General features: G+C 39.8%; 2 protein-coding genes across 2 annotated transcripts in view; both read left to right on the forward strand.

Annotated features, from left to right (window-relative positions):
* Window positions 1–10963, forward strand: part of ngly1 (N-glycanase 1) — a 13590-nt gene extending 2627 nt beyond the window's left edge. Inside the window, exons 3-12 of the mRNA XM_026942093.3 lie at window positions 2089–2295; window positions 2520–2682; window positions 3298–3517; window positions 5574–5695; window positions 5905–6050; window positions 6764–6874; window positions 7545–7724; window positions 7915–8103; window positions 8310–8487; window positions 10067–10963. Coding sequence (XP_026797894.1) covers window positions 2089–2295; window positions 2520–2682; window positions 3298–3517; window positions 5574–5695; window positions 5905–6050; window positions 6764–6874; window positions 7545–7724; window positions 7915–8103; window positions 8310–8487; window positions 10067–10242 — 1692 coding nt within the window. The 3' untranslated portion in view covers window positions 10243–10963. The remainder of the gene's footprint in view (window positions 1–2088; window positions 2296–2519; window positions 2683–3297; window positions 3518–5573; window positions 5696–5904; window positions 6051–6763; window positions 6875–7544; window positions 7725–7914; window positions 8104–8309; window positions 8488–10066) is intronic.
* An 861-nt stretch (window positions 10964–11824) lies between these two features.
* Window positions 11825–17148, forward strand: part of top2b (DNA topoisomerase II beta) — a 29437-nt gene continuing 24113 nt past the window's right edge. Inside the window, exons 1-2 of the mRNA XM_026942202.3 lie at window positions 11825–12389; window positions 16828–17016. Of these exons, the coding sequence (XP_026798003.3) occupies window positions 12348–12389; window positions 16828–17016 (231 nt within the window). The 5' untranslated portion in view covers window positions 11825–12347. The remainder of the gene's footprint in view (window positions 12390–16827; window positions 17017–17148) is intronic.

Here is a 17148-nt window from a genome sequence, read left to right on the forward strand (position 1 = left end):
TGGAACTAACTGTGATATAAAACAGTTGTTCCTTCACAAGCCTGTCTTTATGCCTCTTAAAAAATATCCTGTCAGATGTTACAAAGAAACCACAAAGCGCAAAATCCTCTGACTTTCCTGCGACGGAAAACTTGCAGTTACAAAGCGCTGACACTGGAGACTCATTCCATAAATGTCTCCATACAGCAAGCTTTCCATATCAGTGATGATAAATTTTTCTTTCTTAACTATCAAGTCATTTCTAAATCCGTTTATTAGTAGTCTTAGACTACACATGCACCTTGGACAAGTTGATAACCTACGAGAACGAGTGCTGTGATTTGAATTACAGCTGCTGTTTTAGAAAATGAATCAACAACACCTTCTGACCAATCAGATTCGAGAATTCAGCAGCTCTCTTTGTCATGATGTAGCCTTGGCTGCTCTGTCAGAGCATCGGTTAACTTTGGTACACTTTTCTGGCCGCAACCTTCAGAATATTGAATGCTGCAATCTGATTGGCTCTCTGTTGGCTCTCTGCACTGCTGTGTATATGTGCTGGTTTCAAGCAGGAAAACAGTCTTTTGAACACATGACGCTGAGCTTTTTGGCTCAAGATATGGTTTCCGGATTTAAAAACCTCTTTGAAAGTTATTACAGTGTTTTTTTTTTTTTTTATTTAAAGCAGTTAGTAGTGTAAATGAGAGAACCTCTTATTAGCTGATGGTCTACGGGAAAAGATTTGTGGTTGGATGTCTGTGCTGTCAGTCAGATTGACTCTGTGTATGTTTTTATTGACAAAACATACCAGACTCTTTAGTGATCTTAAGAAACTTATCATGATATAATTAAGCTAGTTCGAGGTCCCTATCATGTTAGCTTTATCTTACATTATGTTACTTGATTTGTTTATGATGAATATATTGTAGAAGTATGTACACATGAATCTTATACTTTGTGATATTAGGTAATCTCGTTTTTTATGGTTCCTGGTTATATGGATTTAAAAATCTCTTGGAATTTCTGCTGCGTTTTTTATTTTATTATTAGGTAATTATTCTTGCCCTGGGCCCCTGGAAGACTAGTGGTTAGGCCTCGGTGCTCTCACCGCTGCAGCCCGGGTTCAATTCCCGGTCAGGGAACTAACCCCAGTCACTGGGGTTGCACACAGCAGTGAACTCCCAATGCCAGACCCAAGCCCGGATAGAATTGGGGAGGATTGCATCAGGAAGGGCATCTAGTGTAAAAAGTGCGCCAAATCAAATATGCAGACCGATGATCCACAATGGTGACCCCTAACAAGGCAGCTGACAGAAGAACAGCATTCTTGCTCAGGACAAGCGAAATACATTTACATTAGCCTACATCTCATCTCACTTCCTCAAGTAGCACTTAGACTCAATCAAATTATCGTTAGTGCATTTACATATATATTTGCATTTACATCACCGCCGATGTGCAGAAACATGCGACACCCGTAACAAAGCACAGTTTGCAGAAATCAGTTTAACATGCAGTATAGCTGATTTTATCTGTAAAGCCGCATCTCTCTGTATAGCTGCATTGGCTTATGGGTGATTCTCGCGCTGGCTGATGTGTCACGGGTAAAGATGTATAAAAGTAGTTTGCACCAGTGGCTAATGTGGCGGGTTTCCTGAACTGTATCTATGGTTAGAAAGCTTCAATTCCAGTATACATTCAGTTATTTTGTGATACTGATACTGAAACCTTGAGCATTAGCTGATATCGATACCCAGCTGATATTTTTTATTTCTTTCAAAAATTCTAAGCTTTAAAATGACTCTTTAACTGAAAAAAAAACAAAAACAAAAAAACGGACAACAAATAACATATTTAAAAAATACATTTTTTGCAGGTATCAGCCTGCTACCGATGCTGGGTATCGATTCTGTTGCCATCTCTAGTTATGAACAAAAATGTCAGTCATAAAAGACATAAATTTGACTAAACACAGAGGTGCATGATTTATCATTACTTATTAATTTTACCAGAAATCTGTCTCTAGTTTATATCCTGGCTTTACAGTATGTTATGGATAAAAAGCAGTATTCGGATCTGTATTTGACTCGTCTATTTCTGACCTTTCAGGCTGAGACACACTTGGTGTTCCCAAGGACAGCGTCTGTAGATCAGCTGAGACGAGTGCGAGAGAAGATAGCTGCTGAGAGAGACCAGAGACTAGGAGCGGAACAGCGGGCATCATGTTCAAGCACTTCTACCTCCACTTCCTCACCTGCTCCGACTCCTACAGTGGCATCAGAACCTCAGCGCCCCATAGAACTGCCCCCGTCCGTGGTAAGAGTCGAGTCGTTCATTTGCGGCCAGTTTACTTTTTCTTCTCTTTCTCCATAGTCAACAATAATAGTGAAAATATCTCAGCTTAAGAGCCGACGTTAAGGGTATGCTTCCTGATTTAAGCTTAAGATATATAACTAAGGCAAATAGCTAGATCTACCACACACACACACACACACACACACACACACAGAGTATCCTTGATTTCTTCTTTTGTGTTGCAGTTAGGTAGCAAGTCCTTCCTTGGGACGCTGCAATCTAATTTTCAGCATGTGATGGTGTACGAGAATCCTGAACTTCAGCGGAAAGCATTGAACTGTTTACCACATGAGCGGCTCAGCTCCAGCGCTAAAGAACGACTGCACAAGGCCAGAGAAGCAGACCCGGGTAAGAGCTCGACTGGAGAGAGTCTAATTTATAAATGGATACTTATGGGATAAATATTGTTACAGTCTAGTGTGCTAGTGTGCTAGTGTCTAGTGTGAAGTACAGATATTAAAGTATTAATTAAATAAAGATGTAAAAAAAAAAAAAAAAAAAAAAGGAAGTAGTACGTGCAAGGCTTATGTTCAGAAAATAATAAATCACGCTAAAATGAATAAAGAATAAAACATGACGTGGGAAAATAATCAATGACGGGATTAGTGAGTACTGTTCAACACAAGCAGGAGTTACTGTTACCACCCCAAAGTTGATTAATTGCCAATGAGCGCACACCAAAAATGTATTATTCCTCTTAGACCACAGCAATTTGCCAACAATAAGAATTTTTCATGTATTAATGAACAACTGGTTGTACTTTTTATCCATTTAATGTTGTGGAATGCCCACGAAACAACTTAGCTATAAACAGTTGTTCTCTTTATCCGTTCAGTATGACCTCCACTGAATGCAGAATTTTCTGCCTCCTAACTAAAGAAGAACTATGACTGATTTCGAAATGATGCCTGATTGTAAACCATAAAAATTCTACCGTAGTGAATCTTCTGTTTCTACGTTTAGAGTGTAGTCTTGCTGAGGAGGACATGCTGGTGCTGGAGCTGTTACAGTGGTTTAAGCAGGATTTCTTCACCTGGGTGGACAAGCTGCCGTGCAGCCGGTGCGGGGGTAGCACACACTCCTCCGGTTCCCTCCCACCCTCTACAGATGACCTGCGCTGGGATGCTGGCCGTGTAGAGAACCACTTCTGTGACGCCTGCAACCACACCACCAGGTTCCCAAGGTACTGTGCTGATGAAGCTTCTTTAATCGCAAATTAATAAACTCTGCATCTTTTTCATTTTTATAAGGTATGTTCCCATTCAGATGTTCTTAAGTGGAAAGTCACCAAGCAATGGTCTACATTAACCTTTGTTATTCTGTAAAAGGTGTAAAAATGTTTTGAACTGCATAGTGTTTTTTAAGCGTGGTGGTTTGGGAAAACACGATGGATGTCTGTAGCTGAATTTTGGAAGTGACTTGTGACATAAATTGGGGTTTTCTGCCAATAATGCACTTTGGGAATTTATATTTTAACAAAATGTAATTATATTTTGATCAAAAACATTTTTATTTAGGCTGCTTTCTAACCTGGCTGCAAAGCTCATGTTGGGTAAGGAGCCAGTTTAACAAAAGCAACAGTAAAAGCATTCAGTCTGCTTAAAGATGTCTAAAACCTTGTTAACTAAGTGTAATTTCCTCACATAAAGTCTAATGAATTCAGTTTGTAACCAGATACTCATTCTCAAAGGTGTCCGCAATGCTTTTGTGCTGTCACGTTGTCAAAATAGAGAAGAGCTCTATATATACGCACTTTATATACAGTACTGTGCAAAAGTCTTAGGCACATGCAAAGAAATGCTGTAGAGCAAAGATGCCTTCAAAAATAATGAAACTAAATATTTCTACATTAAAAAAATACTATAAAGAGCAGTAAACAGTAGTAATTGAAACAAAGTCAATATTTGGTGTGTCGATCCTTCGCTTTAAATGCAACAATCTCCCTTTTCACTATTAAGGCAAGATAAGATATAAAATCTTTGTTATTATACTTGTGTATAATGACATGTGGCGTGACTCTGTCGCAAGCAGCAACATATCAGAATGAACAAATTGACATTATGTACACAGTAAAAGCAGTAAAATAATAAATAACAATAAATACAGTGGGGTCTGAAAGTCTGAGGTCACCTTGAAGGTCTGTTTTTTTTTTTTTCATTTCAAATTGTAAATAAACAGAAGGTTTTACAATTATGAAATATTTAAAACAAAGGAAATAAATGTTCAATATTTTTTGAAATGTCTCAAATTGTCTTAAATATTTAATATTTAAGATTCTGCACTATTTCTAGTTTCCTAGGTACATTTTCTAGGTACATTTAAATGTAAGCAAATTTGTGATATAGACCGTGTTAACTGCTTTGTAAGAAAGGTCACATTTTCCTCATGTCTAATCCATGCCATTGAAACATGTGTTCAGACGACGCTCCGATGGATTTGATCTAAAATGGATCATAAGGTTTTGCAGAAACTCGTGGAGTCCATGCCAGCTCGAGTGCACACTGTCATTAAAGCAAAAAGGGGATTCATGTAAATATTACAAAGATTTTACTTTTCACTCAAGTTGTTGTCAGTAATATAATTTGTAATGTATTAAAAAAAATAGAAAGCATAAAAGAAGCATTTTTGTTAGTGCTGTCAGACTTTTGGACCCCACTATGTGTAAAGTGGCTGTGGAGGAGAAGAGGGTTTGATCTGTCCTGTAACATCTTGTACTGGGTGGGGACTGATGGAGGTCACGGCTTTGGAGGGTAAAAATGTTTTTCAGTCTGTTTGCGCGAGATCGAATCGCCCTGTACCACTTTCCAGATGGTAACGGGTCAAACAGGAAGTGTCCGGGGTGACCAGGGGGTAACCACACTTTAAAATTTTTTTGTGCTTGAAACTGCACCAGTGTGGAAGGTTGAAGAAATTCTGTAGTGTTCAGAATTACACACAATAGAAAATGTCAGTTTGTGAAGTGTTTTCCCAGGCCACCACACACCACTTTTTGACATACTATGTGATTTTGGACATAGTTCTAGTATTTGGTACCCCTTAGTGAAGAATCAAAAGTTCAGGGGGTGGAGTGAGACCAGATCCTAGTTCCTGGGCGGAGTCGTACTCGGTGTGTTTCAGACGTCTCATGTGGTACCACGTCTCATGGGTTAGGGTTAGGTTTATAGGAGGAGTTGGATGAGGTCCGGTTCCACCCCTGGTTCTGCAGTCAACATTATTGCAGTTTTCCTGTTTCTGTTTAGGTATAATAACCCAGAGAAACTGCTGGAGACCAGGAGGGGGCGCTGTGGGGAATGGGCCAACTGCTTCACTCTGTGCTGCAGAGCGTTGGGGCTGGAGGCCAGGTACATCTGGGACTCAACAGGTATTCTGAGCCCCTTTCTCTTCTCTCAGACATAAACATGTCATCTCAGTGTGTGTAAGTGTGATCTAGTTGTTTTTGTCAATGTGGCTAGCTATTTTGTTTTATTTTTCGCATATAGAGCTGAAGTTGCTTTTATTCAGCCCCTTTCCAGACCTGCTGATGTCGTGCTTGTATATGTAGTGTGTGGTTTTATCGGTGTGCATTTTTAGATCACGTGTGGACGGAGGTGTACTCTCAGTCTCAGCGTCGCTGGCTGCACTGTGATCCCTGTGAAAATGCATGCGATAAACCTCTGCTCTACGAGATGGGCTGGGGCAAGAAGCTTTCCTACATCTTTGCTTTCTCGAAAGATCAGGTATAAACATCTTGTAGTTCTTCCAAATCTTACTCTCAGCTACAGTATGATAAAATGGTGGGATTGATCACATAACCAAGGAAGCTAAACTTTCTGAGAATCTGGTTCCATTCTGATAAATAAGAAGCATCTTGTAATGTTTTCACTATGCAACTTATGACACGAGCTGCTTATGGATTACATTTCCTGGATCCATATTTGAAATGGGCAATATGACAGAAATATCATGCATCTATTATGATGGATAGGATTGCTATCAAACTGCAAGCAAAAAATAAAGTATTTCATACTGAAAAAGAATGAAAATAAGTAAATTTTAAGAATAACTTTATGCTTTATCATATAAATGCTGATTCTAATCAGTTTATAATTGTAAAACATTTTAAAATGTCATAAAAAGATATTATGATACCTGCGATATTGCATAAAACTGTATTTGTGTGTTGAGGCCAAATTATCACAATAACAATATTATATCATCATCATTGTTTTCTTTTTCCCAATCCATATCCATATTTCCATAAACATAAAAATAGACGTGTCTAAAAAGCATATCTGTATAAACGTATCCATAAAGCCAGTGTATTTGATTTTAAAATTTAGAAATAAAAAAAAAAAAAAAACTGTGGTCAGTTATGAAAAACCCTTAGAACAGTGAATGATTATATAGTATTTGTGTATAATTTAAATCTCTGCTCGGTGTACCACTGCAGGTGGTTGATGTAACATGGCGCTACTCCTGTAAGCATCAGGATGTTCTTTCCAGACGTACGAAGGTTCAGGAAACATGGCTGCTACACACTATCAATGGACTTAATGCTGTGGTGAGTAACGCCCTGCCAGATTCATTTTTAAAAATTTATTTGAATTAGGTAAGATTAGTCTTTTTTTTTTTTTTTTTTTTTTTCAACATTAAGTTTTTAACATTTAGGTAAGTTCAACGTTCAAATGATTCACACCCATGTTCATGAAGCTCCGCCCCCAGGTGACCCATAGCGTTACCGTGAGTGTGTATAAAATGACTGACAGGAGGCGCAACCAAATACAAACAAGATTTCCGGACCGGAAGTCAGTTTTCCAAACGGGTTTTCTCTGCGAATTAACACACCTTTGCTAAGGCCACGGCTTAATGCACTGTTTTTGTTTTATCATGTTCTACATATTTTCCAGTAAGGAATTAGAAAAATCAACTACTGCAACTTTAAAAAGAAATGTAATATACAGCTGAGTGTAATTGCTTTAAATGATTTCAAATCTTTTTAAATAATGACACAATCGTATAATAATATGATCTGTTTTATCATCTTGGTTGTGTGATTATACACATAGAGTACAAGTTACTATTTTTATCAATTTATTAATGACATAATGCTGCGCTGTAGAATGCTCAACTCTGATTGGTCAGAAGGTGTTCATTTTCTATAACAGCAGCTGTATAACAGTAATTCAAATCACACGTGTGCTCGTTCAAATACGTTGTGTGTTTCTGCACAGAGGCAGCAGTCACTGAGCGCTGAGAGGAAGCGGGAGCTGCTGGAGAGGTTGTTAGTGGAGCTGGTGGAGTTTATTTCTCCTAAGAGCCCAAAGCCAGGAGAGATGGGAGGACGGATATCGGGTTCTCTTGCCTGGAGGGCTGCTCGTGGAGAGACTGGTGCTGCTGCTGCTTCCGAAGGGGTGAGAGATGCTCTTATTCATGTCATATGTATATAACATAAATAAAAGGTGTAGAGTTTTAATTACTGTACATGTCTGTTGCAAGTCTGTCACATTCCTAACTGTCCTGTCAGGAATGACTATAAGTTGATCCTATTGTGAGGACAAATTGTGGTCTTTTTTTTTTTTTCTTTTTTCTTTTTTTCCCCAGAAAGCCACAGAGTTTGTGTTTATCCCCACTGAGTCAGAGAAGAATGCAAAGATGTTCCACCTACAATATAATGTGGGGAAAGACTGTTACTGTAGAGTGCACAACAACCAAGAGAAGATCCTGGGCTGGGAAAAGGGAGTGTGGAAGAACGAGTCTGTGTTCAGGAAAGAAGAACAAGACTGGCAGATGGTTAGCATGAATCTGCAGCTTAATAAGTTAATAAGTTTAAGTTTAATAAGTTTAATAATCTGCAATGTCTTGCTCTGTTTTTTTTTTTCCTGATTGGTCACTCATAAGATTTGCCTAAATTAATTGTTCTTGCTTATATTTATTCCCTCCCTATTGTGTTCATTTGTGTGTGTGTGTGTGTGTGTGTGTGTGTGTGTGGTTTTTAGGTGTACCTCGCTCGAACAGAGGGCTCTTCCTCAGGTAGGCTGTGTTGGAGGATTGTGTGTGCTCCTGTGGGGATGAAGATTAAATCAGTCTCAGTCAGAGCTGTCACTCAAACCTACCACTCTGGTGCTGTCCACTGGAGATTACGCTCCTCGCAATCCACCATCGAGTTTCCTGGAGGTATAAAAATCCCACTAGATAGATCATTCAGTACTAGATTTGGTGTCAAATCAGACACCCAGGTTTTTGAGTCATTGCAGTAGATATGAATAGTTCAACTGTTATTACAGGTAATAATGCAGATATGCTTTATGAATGTCTAAGGAATAAAACATGATGGAGCTGGCTGTTTATAGGAAAATAATCAACAACAGGGTGGAGTGACGCATGTTACCGCATGACCTTGATTGTTTTTTTATAACAGTGCATTGCAAAGTCTTTTGTTCATTCAATTTTTATGAATTAAAGAACAACAGGTTGTACTTTTAGCAGTTTTTAATTACATTTATTGTGGTGGGACGTCCATAAAACAAGTTAGTTCCTGTTATCACATCAACAAACAGCTGTTCCATCATCAGTTTCTTTTTTTCTCCCTCTAGAAGTTAATAAGAAAAGAAAGAAACTGCAAAACACAAACGGAAGACTCTCCTGTGGTTGGAAAAAAAACACTGGAGACCCCTTCCATAATTATACAATATATTAATAGTAAGGAATATGTGATCTGTTGAATAGGAAGTAGGCCATGTTGAAATTCAATAAAAATTTTTTTAGATTCTTATCTTTTGGTCCAGTCACCATGAAATTTGGATCACAGCATCGCGAGATCAGCCAAAAAATAATTCTCCGATTTTTGGTGTGTGATATTTGGTGTTTTGTCCATAAGCCACAAGCGGATATGACTGCTAAGTCGCCAAACAGAATGTGAGCAACACTTTTATATATTAATATTAAACCTGTCACATATAATTAGCAAAATGAGCTGAAGTTAAGAAACAAGATTTAACATCATTCACAACTTTGGAGGGCTACCGAAAACAGGTAGTGAGGCAATATCTCAGCAACGGCCTGACGTTTTATCTTCAAATTTAGTATATTTCCTTCGAAGCAAGCGCACATGGTCTCAGTGGCTTCTGGTCTTGCTCGGTCACTCAGGCACAGGCACCGAAAGCACTTGGCCCCTTAATTCCTGCTTGCAGCTATAGAGTTATTAAGCTTTTTTCTTTCGTTCTTTCTTTTTTGTTTGTTTGTTGTTTTTTTTTTTTTTAACTTTTAAAAAAAATTGTGAAGTGACTGGCTAGCTGTGCTTGTTCATTCATGGTTTACTAATGTTTTATTACACACCATTAGAAATCATAATTAGTGTCATGCATGTAGTAGGATTATAAGCTATTGTATACACAAACTATCACCTTCAGTGTGCTGCAAAGAAGCCACATCATCTAAGGCAAACCCACACCAAGACTCTGAGTAATGAAACCTAAACCGCGGTAACGTTCCCGTGGTCACAAATGCCCTGTGTTCAGAAGAACGCACGTCTTGATATACTGTTGTTACCGAGCTTAGCTGTGTGCTTATATCTTCAAAAAATGAGCAGATGATAATATTTGCATCTGGAAATGCATCCAAATCAGTCTGAGTTTGAAGTAAAAAATTGTCAGCGTTTGCCTTTTATAGAGTAACCTGAACTCGTTAAATGTCAGTTGAAGGCACTTCTACTCTGCGCGATACAATTTAACGGTATCTTTGCTTGGTTTTGCAGATGGTAAAATGCACTCACCGACAGGCCTCACAGGGTCTGCAGAAGTGGTGATAGAAGCGGAGCTGAGTGGAGGGGACGGAGAGGCGGCGTGGCAACACGCCCAGCTGTTCAGACAGAGTTTGAAGGACACAGAGACGTCTTCGTTTGAGATACTTGTGGAAATGGAGGATGCTTGATAAGAGTGTAGTGGCCTTCTACCAATTCTGTGGTTTGACAAGGGGAAAAAAAAAAAAAAAAAAGGTTCTGGGAAAGTCAGAGTTAATGTGAGTAAAGACTTGAAGCACAGTCTCACTTTTCAAATCATGTTCTGTTCATTAGAAAAGTCTGAAGGTAATATAATGTCTATAAGGGATAGAAAGGTGCTCTAAGGGACTACAAGTGATATCTATATATGAATCTCATGTATAATTCTAGTCATTTTTTTTATTGTTTCTCCAACGTTGTGTTTTAATCAGGGATGCATCAGTACAACTTTTTGTATTATTGATACAGATTTGAGAGGTCCTGATGGCAGTACTCTATATCACATCAGTCCATCCCTAATTTTAATCTTCTTTGGAGCAACTGGATTTGTAACGATTATAGTTATACCAATTGAAACATTGTTTAAAACTTTTACTTATGTGTATGATGTAAAATGTTTTATAATGATCGTTTGGCAGCAAGGTGTATAATGAATACCTCCAGTGTGTCAAACTTTTATCGATTATTTTTGTATCCGTTTTTATTTGAGCCAGTGTGAAACTCGGACACTCATAAGGCCATGTAAGAAAAAAAAAAACAGACCTCAGCGTTTTTGTCTTTATTTTTCTTTGTGGAATGATGTTTGTTTCAATTTCTTTATTATTCAATTGTTTTCAATTACTTCATTAAATGAATTGTTTGCAGTGTCAGAAATATTATTTAATGTTTAACTCTATGCAACATCTCCACTGGATCGGTCACTTAATGTGTCTGTCTGTCTCTCTGTCTGTCTCTCTGTCTGTCTGTGTCTCTTTATGTGTCTGTCTGTGTCTCTGAATGTCTCTCTCTGTCTCTTTGTGTCTGTCAGTGTTTCTATCTGTCTCTCTGTATATCTCTATGCATCTTTCTGTGTCTCTGTGTCTGTCTGTCTGTCTGTCTATCTGTTTGTGTGACTGTGTCTCTGTGTCTGTCTGTCTCCCTGAATGTGACTGTGTCTGTGTCTCTATGTGTCTGTGTCTCTCTGTCTGTTTGTCTCTATATGTCTGTGTCTATATGTCTGTGTCTACGTGTCTGTCTGTCTGTCTGTCTCTCAGTGTGATTGTTTATCTGTCTGTCTGTGTCTCTGTGTTTATCTGTCTGTCTGTGTCTCTGTTTATCTGTCTGTCTGTGTCTCTGTTTGTCTGTCTGTCTGTCTCTGTGTGATTGTTTATCTGTCTGTCTGTGTCTCTGTGTTTGTGTCTCTGTGTGTTTATCTGTCTGTCTGTCTCTCAGTGTGTTTATCTGTCTGTCTGTCTCTCAGTGTGATTGTTTATCTGTCTGTCTGTCTCTCAGTGTGATTGTTTATCTGTCTGTCTGTGTCTCTATGTGTCTGTCTGTGTCTCAGTGTGAATGTTTATCTGCCTCTGTCTCTGCGTCTCTCTCTCTCTGTGTATATATAAGTGTATATACGAGGTGTCTATTGGTTTATCTGGTCGCCGGCGCCTCGGATTCCCTTTTCATTGGTCGATACTTTGAGCGCCTCGCATCCTATTGGTCGGCTGAGATTTCGGGGCTGAAGCCGGACGGAGGGACGCAGCGCCAGTGTTATTGTTTCTGAATGAAAATCCAGGAAATGTGGCAGTAAAGCAGCAGCTGCACATGAGGAGAAACACAGAGTGCTCCTGTTTCACCTTTATTAGAATGTAATGTAAAGGGTTAGGGGTGTGTGTGTGTGTGAGTGAGTGTGTGTGTGTGTGTGTGTGTTTTGGATAGAGCGGGTGGCAGCAGGAAGAAAAGTGCGCGCGCGCTTGTGCGTGTGAGTGTGTGTGAGAGTGTGTGTGTGTGTGTGTGTGTGTGTGTGTGAGGCGCTCAGGCCTGCTGCTGTACCGCCGGTCGATTTTAACAATAGCCGAAGTGCTCTCACTTCTCCGGGCTAAAAACCTCTCAGCTTCCATGTAATTCATTCCAGCACACACTCTCACTCCTCTCAGCTTGCTTCACGGCTCACATGGAAGGCAATTTAACGCCAAACTGCATTTAAGGACATTTTCTTTTTTTATTTTTTTTATAAACACTGCTCGTTTGTAACACCTTGGAAGGAAAGACACAATAGGAGAAAATGTCCAACAGTGCTGCAGGAAGCGGAGGGCTGAACTGGGTGGTGAGTAAAAAACACACATATATATATATGTTATTCTGGCAGTGTAATTAATATGTTATAAACATATTATTCTGTGTGTATTATTAAGCAGTGTTATAGCTTATTACACGCAGAAACGCGCGAGCTCACTGAGGTAACTTTAGCTTAGCATCTAGCTAGCCTGTGATAATGTCGGTGGTACAATTATAAACGTCTAGAAATGTTCAGAAGTGTCGACTGACTGAAAACTCAGTTATATACAGGTCAGTATGATATTAGTGTTAATTGCTGAAATAATATTTCCAAGGATATTTTAGACCGCGTTTTTATTTTTATTTGTTTTTACTCAGGATGCTAACAATGCTAGCAGCGCTCGAGACCCCTTTTGTTTCGCCTTAGCGACCGATTAACAGCGATTGACTTCACACTTCACTTGACTTCTTTACATTTCCGTCTAAATGTGTTGAAATAAATTCATTTGAATGAGCATAAATTCTGTAAAGATGCTAGGATGTCAGTAGAAGTGGTCAGTAAGTGGCTGAAAAATAATAAATAAGCACCAGTGAGGGGTTTGATGGAAAACTTATGGACTCTTTACAGAAAAACGTGGGGGTCAAACATAAATAAACTGAGCTCACATTTACAACACACTTGCTTTTTTTTTAAGAGAAAAAAAAAAGTATTTAATTAAGCACCAGAGATGAGCACTCAACATAAATCCACCCCAAAACTCATCCAACTTCAGCTCCTGAGTGATGGATGACGTCAGTAAACAAAACTCAGGTGTGAATATGACCTCTGACCCACGTGACCACAACAGTTGTGTTAAACAGGTTTATCCATAACAGTTATTACACTGTGTGTGATATTGTTTCAGAAATGATGCGTTTATTCAGTGAGTGCTTTATCCTGGCCTGGGGTTGAGGTGGATCCGGAGCAGGGATGTTGATCATCCAGATTCTTCGCCATCAGAAAACTTTTAGAAACGTACTTCTGAATAGAGTGTTTCCATGCATTTTTTTCTTCTTTCATGTTTGGGCTAATTGCTTAATAAGTCTGCAAACTGGAGAAGGAAGGAAGGGTTTGGATTTGATTTATGATATAATCTGCACATGAGTGATCCAGCCACTCAGATGTCTCAAACCAGCATCATATCAGATGCCTACTACTGCTATTACCAGGTCGTTGTTACATGATGGAAAATCCTCAAAACCCATAATACAGTTTCACGAATGAGATTTTGAAAATGGTGAACTTCTCAAAGTGACGGAGTAAACGTTCATAATCTGGTTGCGAATCATTGCTGATGCTTGATATGACCTACAATTTCCACCTCAATGGTACAGGAAGTAAAACATGAGAAAATATTAAATATAAAATGAAGACAATGACTGAATTCTGTCTTTTAAAAGTCATTTTATCTGGTTAAATTTAGCTTACTTCAGTATTGTTACGACTCAGCGACGCGGCTACAGTGTCGTGTAAAATACGTTAGCTGTCCTTATTCTCAGCTCATATCATGTTCACGTAACTTGGAACTCATATAGACATTTACACACCTTGTTTTCCTGAGAGGATGTTAATGTTTCAGCTTCAACCCATTTACTGGTAAAAAAAAAAATAAAAAATCGGCGTATATACATTTCCCCCCCTCACACTAAAGGGCCTTTCGCACCACGGGACCTTTTCGTAGTACCTGAACTAATTGTGGAACTACCCACTTTTTGGCGTTTTCGCACCTCCGGAACTGGGTGCAATTTTAGTACCGGACTGCCTTTTTCGAGAACCAAATTAGCTCCTACTTCGGAGCAGGGTCTAACCAACTAGCACAACTGCTACTATCCGTGACATAGGCAGACGTTGATTGGCCAAACACGTACGAAAACGCCCTCGCCCGCCATGATTTAAAACGCAGTGCAAACATACCGTTCTTTCAATCGCTTTACGTATACGTCGACATTCCATGTCCATTATTGTGAAACCCGCGAGACAAAACAAAAACACAGCTCCGATCACAGCATCCTCCATCCTCCGGTTGTTTACGCTGTTCTTCTTTGTTTCCGTTGTTGAACGCCGCGCACAAATGACGTCGCTGTCGACCGGCTTACGTCACTTCCTAGTGCCCACTGTTGGTGCGAATGCAACCCTTTAGATGGTACTGGGAAATAGTTCTGTAAATTTTAGTTCTGTAATTTTAGCTCTGGAACTAAAGCGGTGCGAAAGGCCCTTATCTGACTGTGTGAGCTAGCGTTTGGCAGAATTGAGACCTATCAGCCAATAAGACACGAGTATTTCCGTGTATTTTCCTGTAAACCCTGTCTGACTGGTCTTCCCTCCGTTCACTGAAGATAAAATACAACACTCCATTCACTTTTATACAAAATTACAACACTGCCTTCTTCTTTTACTGACGTTCAGTTACGTAGTGACAAACCTCTCCAAGTGGAGAATTATTCTGGGCTACAGCCCCGAATGCCCAGGCCAGGTCACGCCCCTGATCCAGAGTCTGTCCCAGGAGTCTATCCTACTTGGTGTGAGGCGGGAATACGTTCTGCATGGGACACCAGTTCATTTCAGGAGGCCATGCATGCACACATTCACACTTAGGGGCCGGTTAGTGTAGCGTGTTTTTGTGTGAAGACACGGTGAGAACTTGCAGAACTCCGCACAGACCTGAGAGCAGGATCAAACCCGAGGCGCTGAAGCTGTGAGGCAGCAGCACTACCCAGTGCACCGTGGGACTCGCAGTGAAGCCGAGAAGAACTATTCCCACTCGAATTATAACTGAGGCAACAATTAAAAACGTGTCTGTGTGGTGATCTGTAAGACAAAGTATCTAGTAACTGTACAGGTTACTAGGCGAAATTATATATGTTTAATCCTAAAATGCTGGATTGATTTTCTGATCCAGTCCACTGATATATTTTAGGCGGTGAAGGTGTGATGTTGACTTGCCCACTAACCCAGATCTTGCATTTGAAGCACATGGCCATTTGCAACAAAAACTTGCAGAAAACAGGGATGATTACTAAAATTGTCAGATGATACACAGGGGCTACTGTAATCTGTATATATTAATATTTTTTATGTGAGTGCGTAGAATTGAGGTTGCAAGTGAGGAATATCCGTACTTATACATATTGCTGGAATTAGAGCTACACGGTATGGACAAAAGTATGTGGACACCTGACCATCACTCCCAAATGTGCTTGTTGAACATCCGTTTCCAGATTTAGTTCTCTTTTCTGTTATTGTAACCTCCACTCTTCTGGGAAGGTTTTCCACTAGATTTTGGAGTGTGACTGTGGTAATTTGTGATCATTCAGCTATAAGAGCATTAGTGAGATCAGGCGCTGATGTTGGTGAGGAGGTCTGGTGTGAAATTGGTGTTCCAGTTCATCCCAAAGGTGTTCAGTGGGTTTGAGGTCAGGGCTCTGTGCAGGACACTCGAGTTCTTCCACTCCAACCTTCACACACCATGTCTTCATGGAGCTCGCTTTGTGCACAGGGGCATTGTCATACTGGAACAGGTTTCAGCCTCTTAGTTCCAGTGAAGGGAAATTATAATCCTACAGCATACAGAGTCATTCTATACAATTGTGTGCTTCTAACTTTGTGGGAACAGTTTACGGAAGAACCTCATATGGGTGTGATTGTCAGGTGTCCACATACTTTTACCCATATAGTGTATAATAACCCAGACATGCCTGTAGCCTATAAACGTTTTCTGTAGACTTAAATTTTTTGCCAAAAACCATTATACATATTAGATACATATTTAAATATTGGATACATATTTGGAGATATAAGCAACACCAGCTCCAGGGTTCATGGTTCATCCCTGAGCTCAGGTTACTGTGCATGTTCTCCCCGTGTATGCGTGGGTTTCCTCCAGGTTCTCTGGTTTCCTCCTGAAAATATGCCGCTAGGTGTGAATGAGTGTAAATGTGATGGACTGGCATCTCATTCCCTGTGGTGCCAGGACAGGCTCAGAATTCACCGTAACCCTGACCAGGAGAAAGTGGTTTCTGAAGAATGAATGAAATATATAAAGGAACATCTAGATATGATCCTGCTGAATGAGCAAGTCATACATGTAGAATTTGCTTAATGTAGAAAAAAGTATTTTTTGAACGTTATCCGTTTCTGTGTCTTTAGCATTGCTCACAGAGTGCAACGTGATTCCTAAAAGACAGCAAAATTAATTGTCTGTGATCTCTGAAAAGACATTAAGCTTTTAGGGGGAAATTTGAAGATACGCTCAAGCAGCTATTTTGTTACACATGCAGCAGGATACATCAGTGATGTTCTTGGGCTTGGGAAGTGTGTGCCTCAATCATTTTCTCTAATTGACCACAGAACCCTCTGGTTTAATTCAGACATTCTCACAAAGTGTGTAGTCTGATTTAGTCAGTAAGCCGTGGAAACATGTCTAATACTGTGCTAATTTTAACAACAGACCCTCTTTGATAAGAACAATGGCACGAAGAGAGAGGAGGCGAACGGCGAAGGCGGGAAGAGCGAGCTGCCCAGGAAAGAGAGCTCCAAGAAAATGTCTGTGGAGCGTGTGTACCAGAAGAAAACTCAGCTGGAGCACATCCTTCTCCGCCCAGACACCTACATCGGCTCAGTGGAGCCTGTCACTCAGGTGAGGCCCAGTTCTACAACAACTATGATGACTGGAGACGTTCTGTGAGACTTTCTGTGATCCTAAACAGCTGTTAAAGGCTGAAAACATTGTACTGATTGTAATATGGCACAAACTGTTGGCAGATTTGCT

Source organism: Pangasianodon hypophthalmus, chromosome 29 (assembly GCF_027358585.1).
Source record: "Pangasianodon hypophthalmus isolate fPanHyp1 chromosome 29, fPanHyp1.pri, whole genome shotgun sequence".
Lineage (NCBI taxonomy): Eukaryota > Metazoa > Chordata > Actinopteri > Siluriformes > Pangasiidae > Pangasianodon > Pangasianodon hypophthalmus.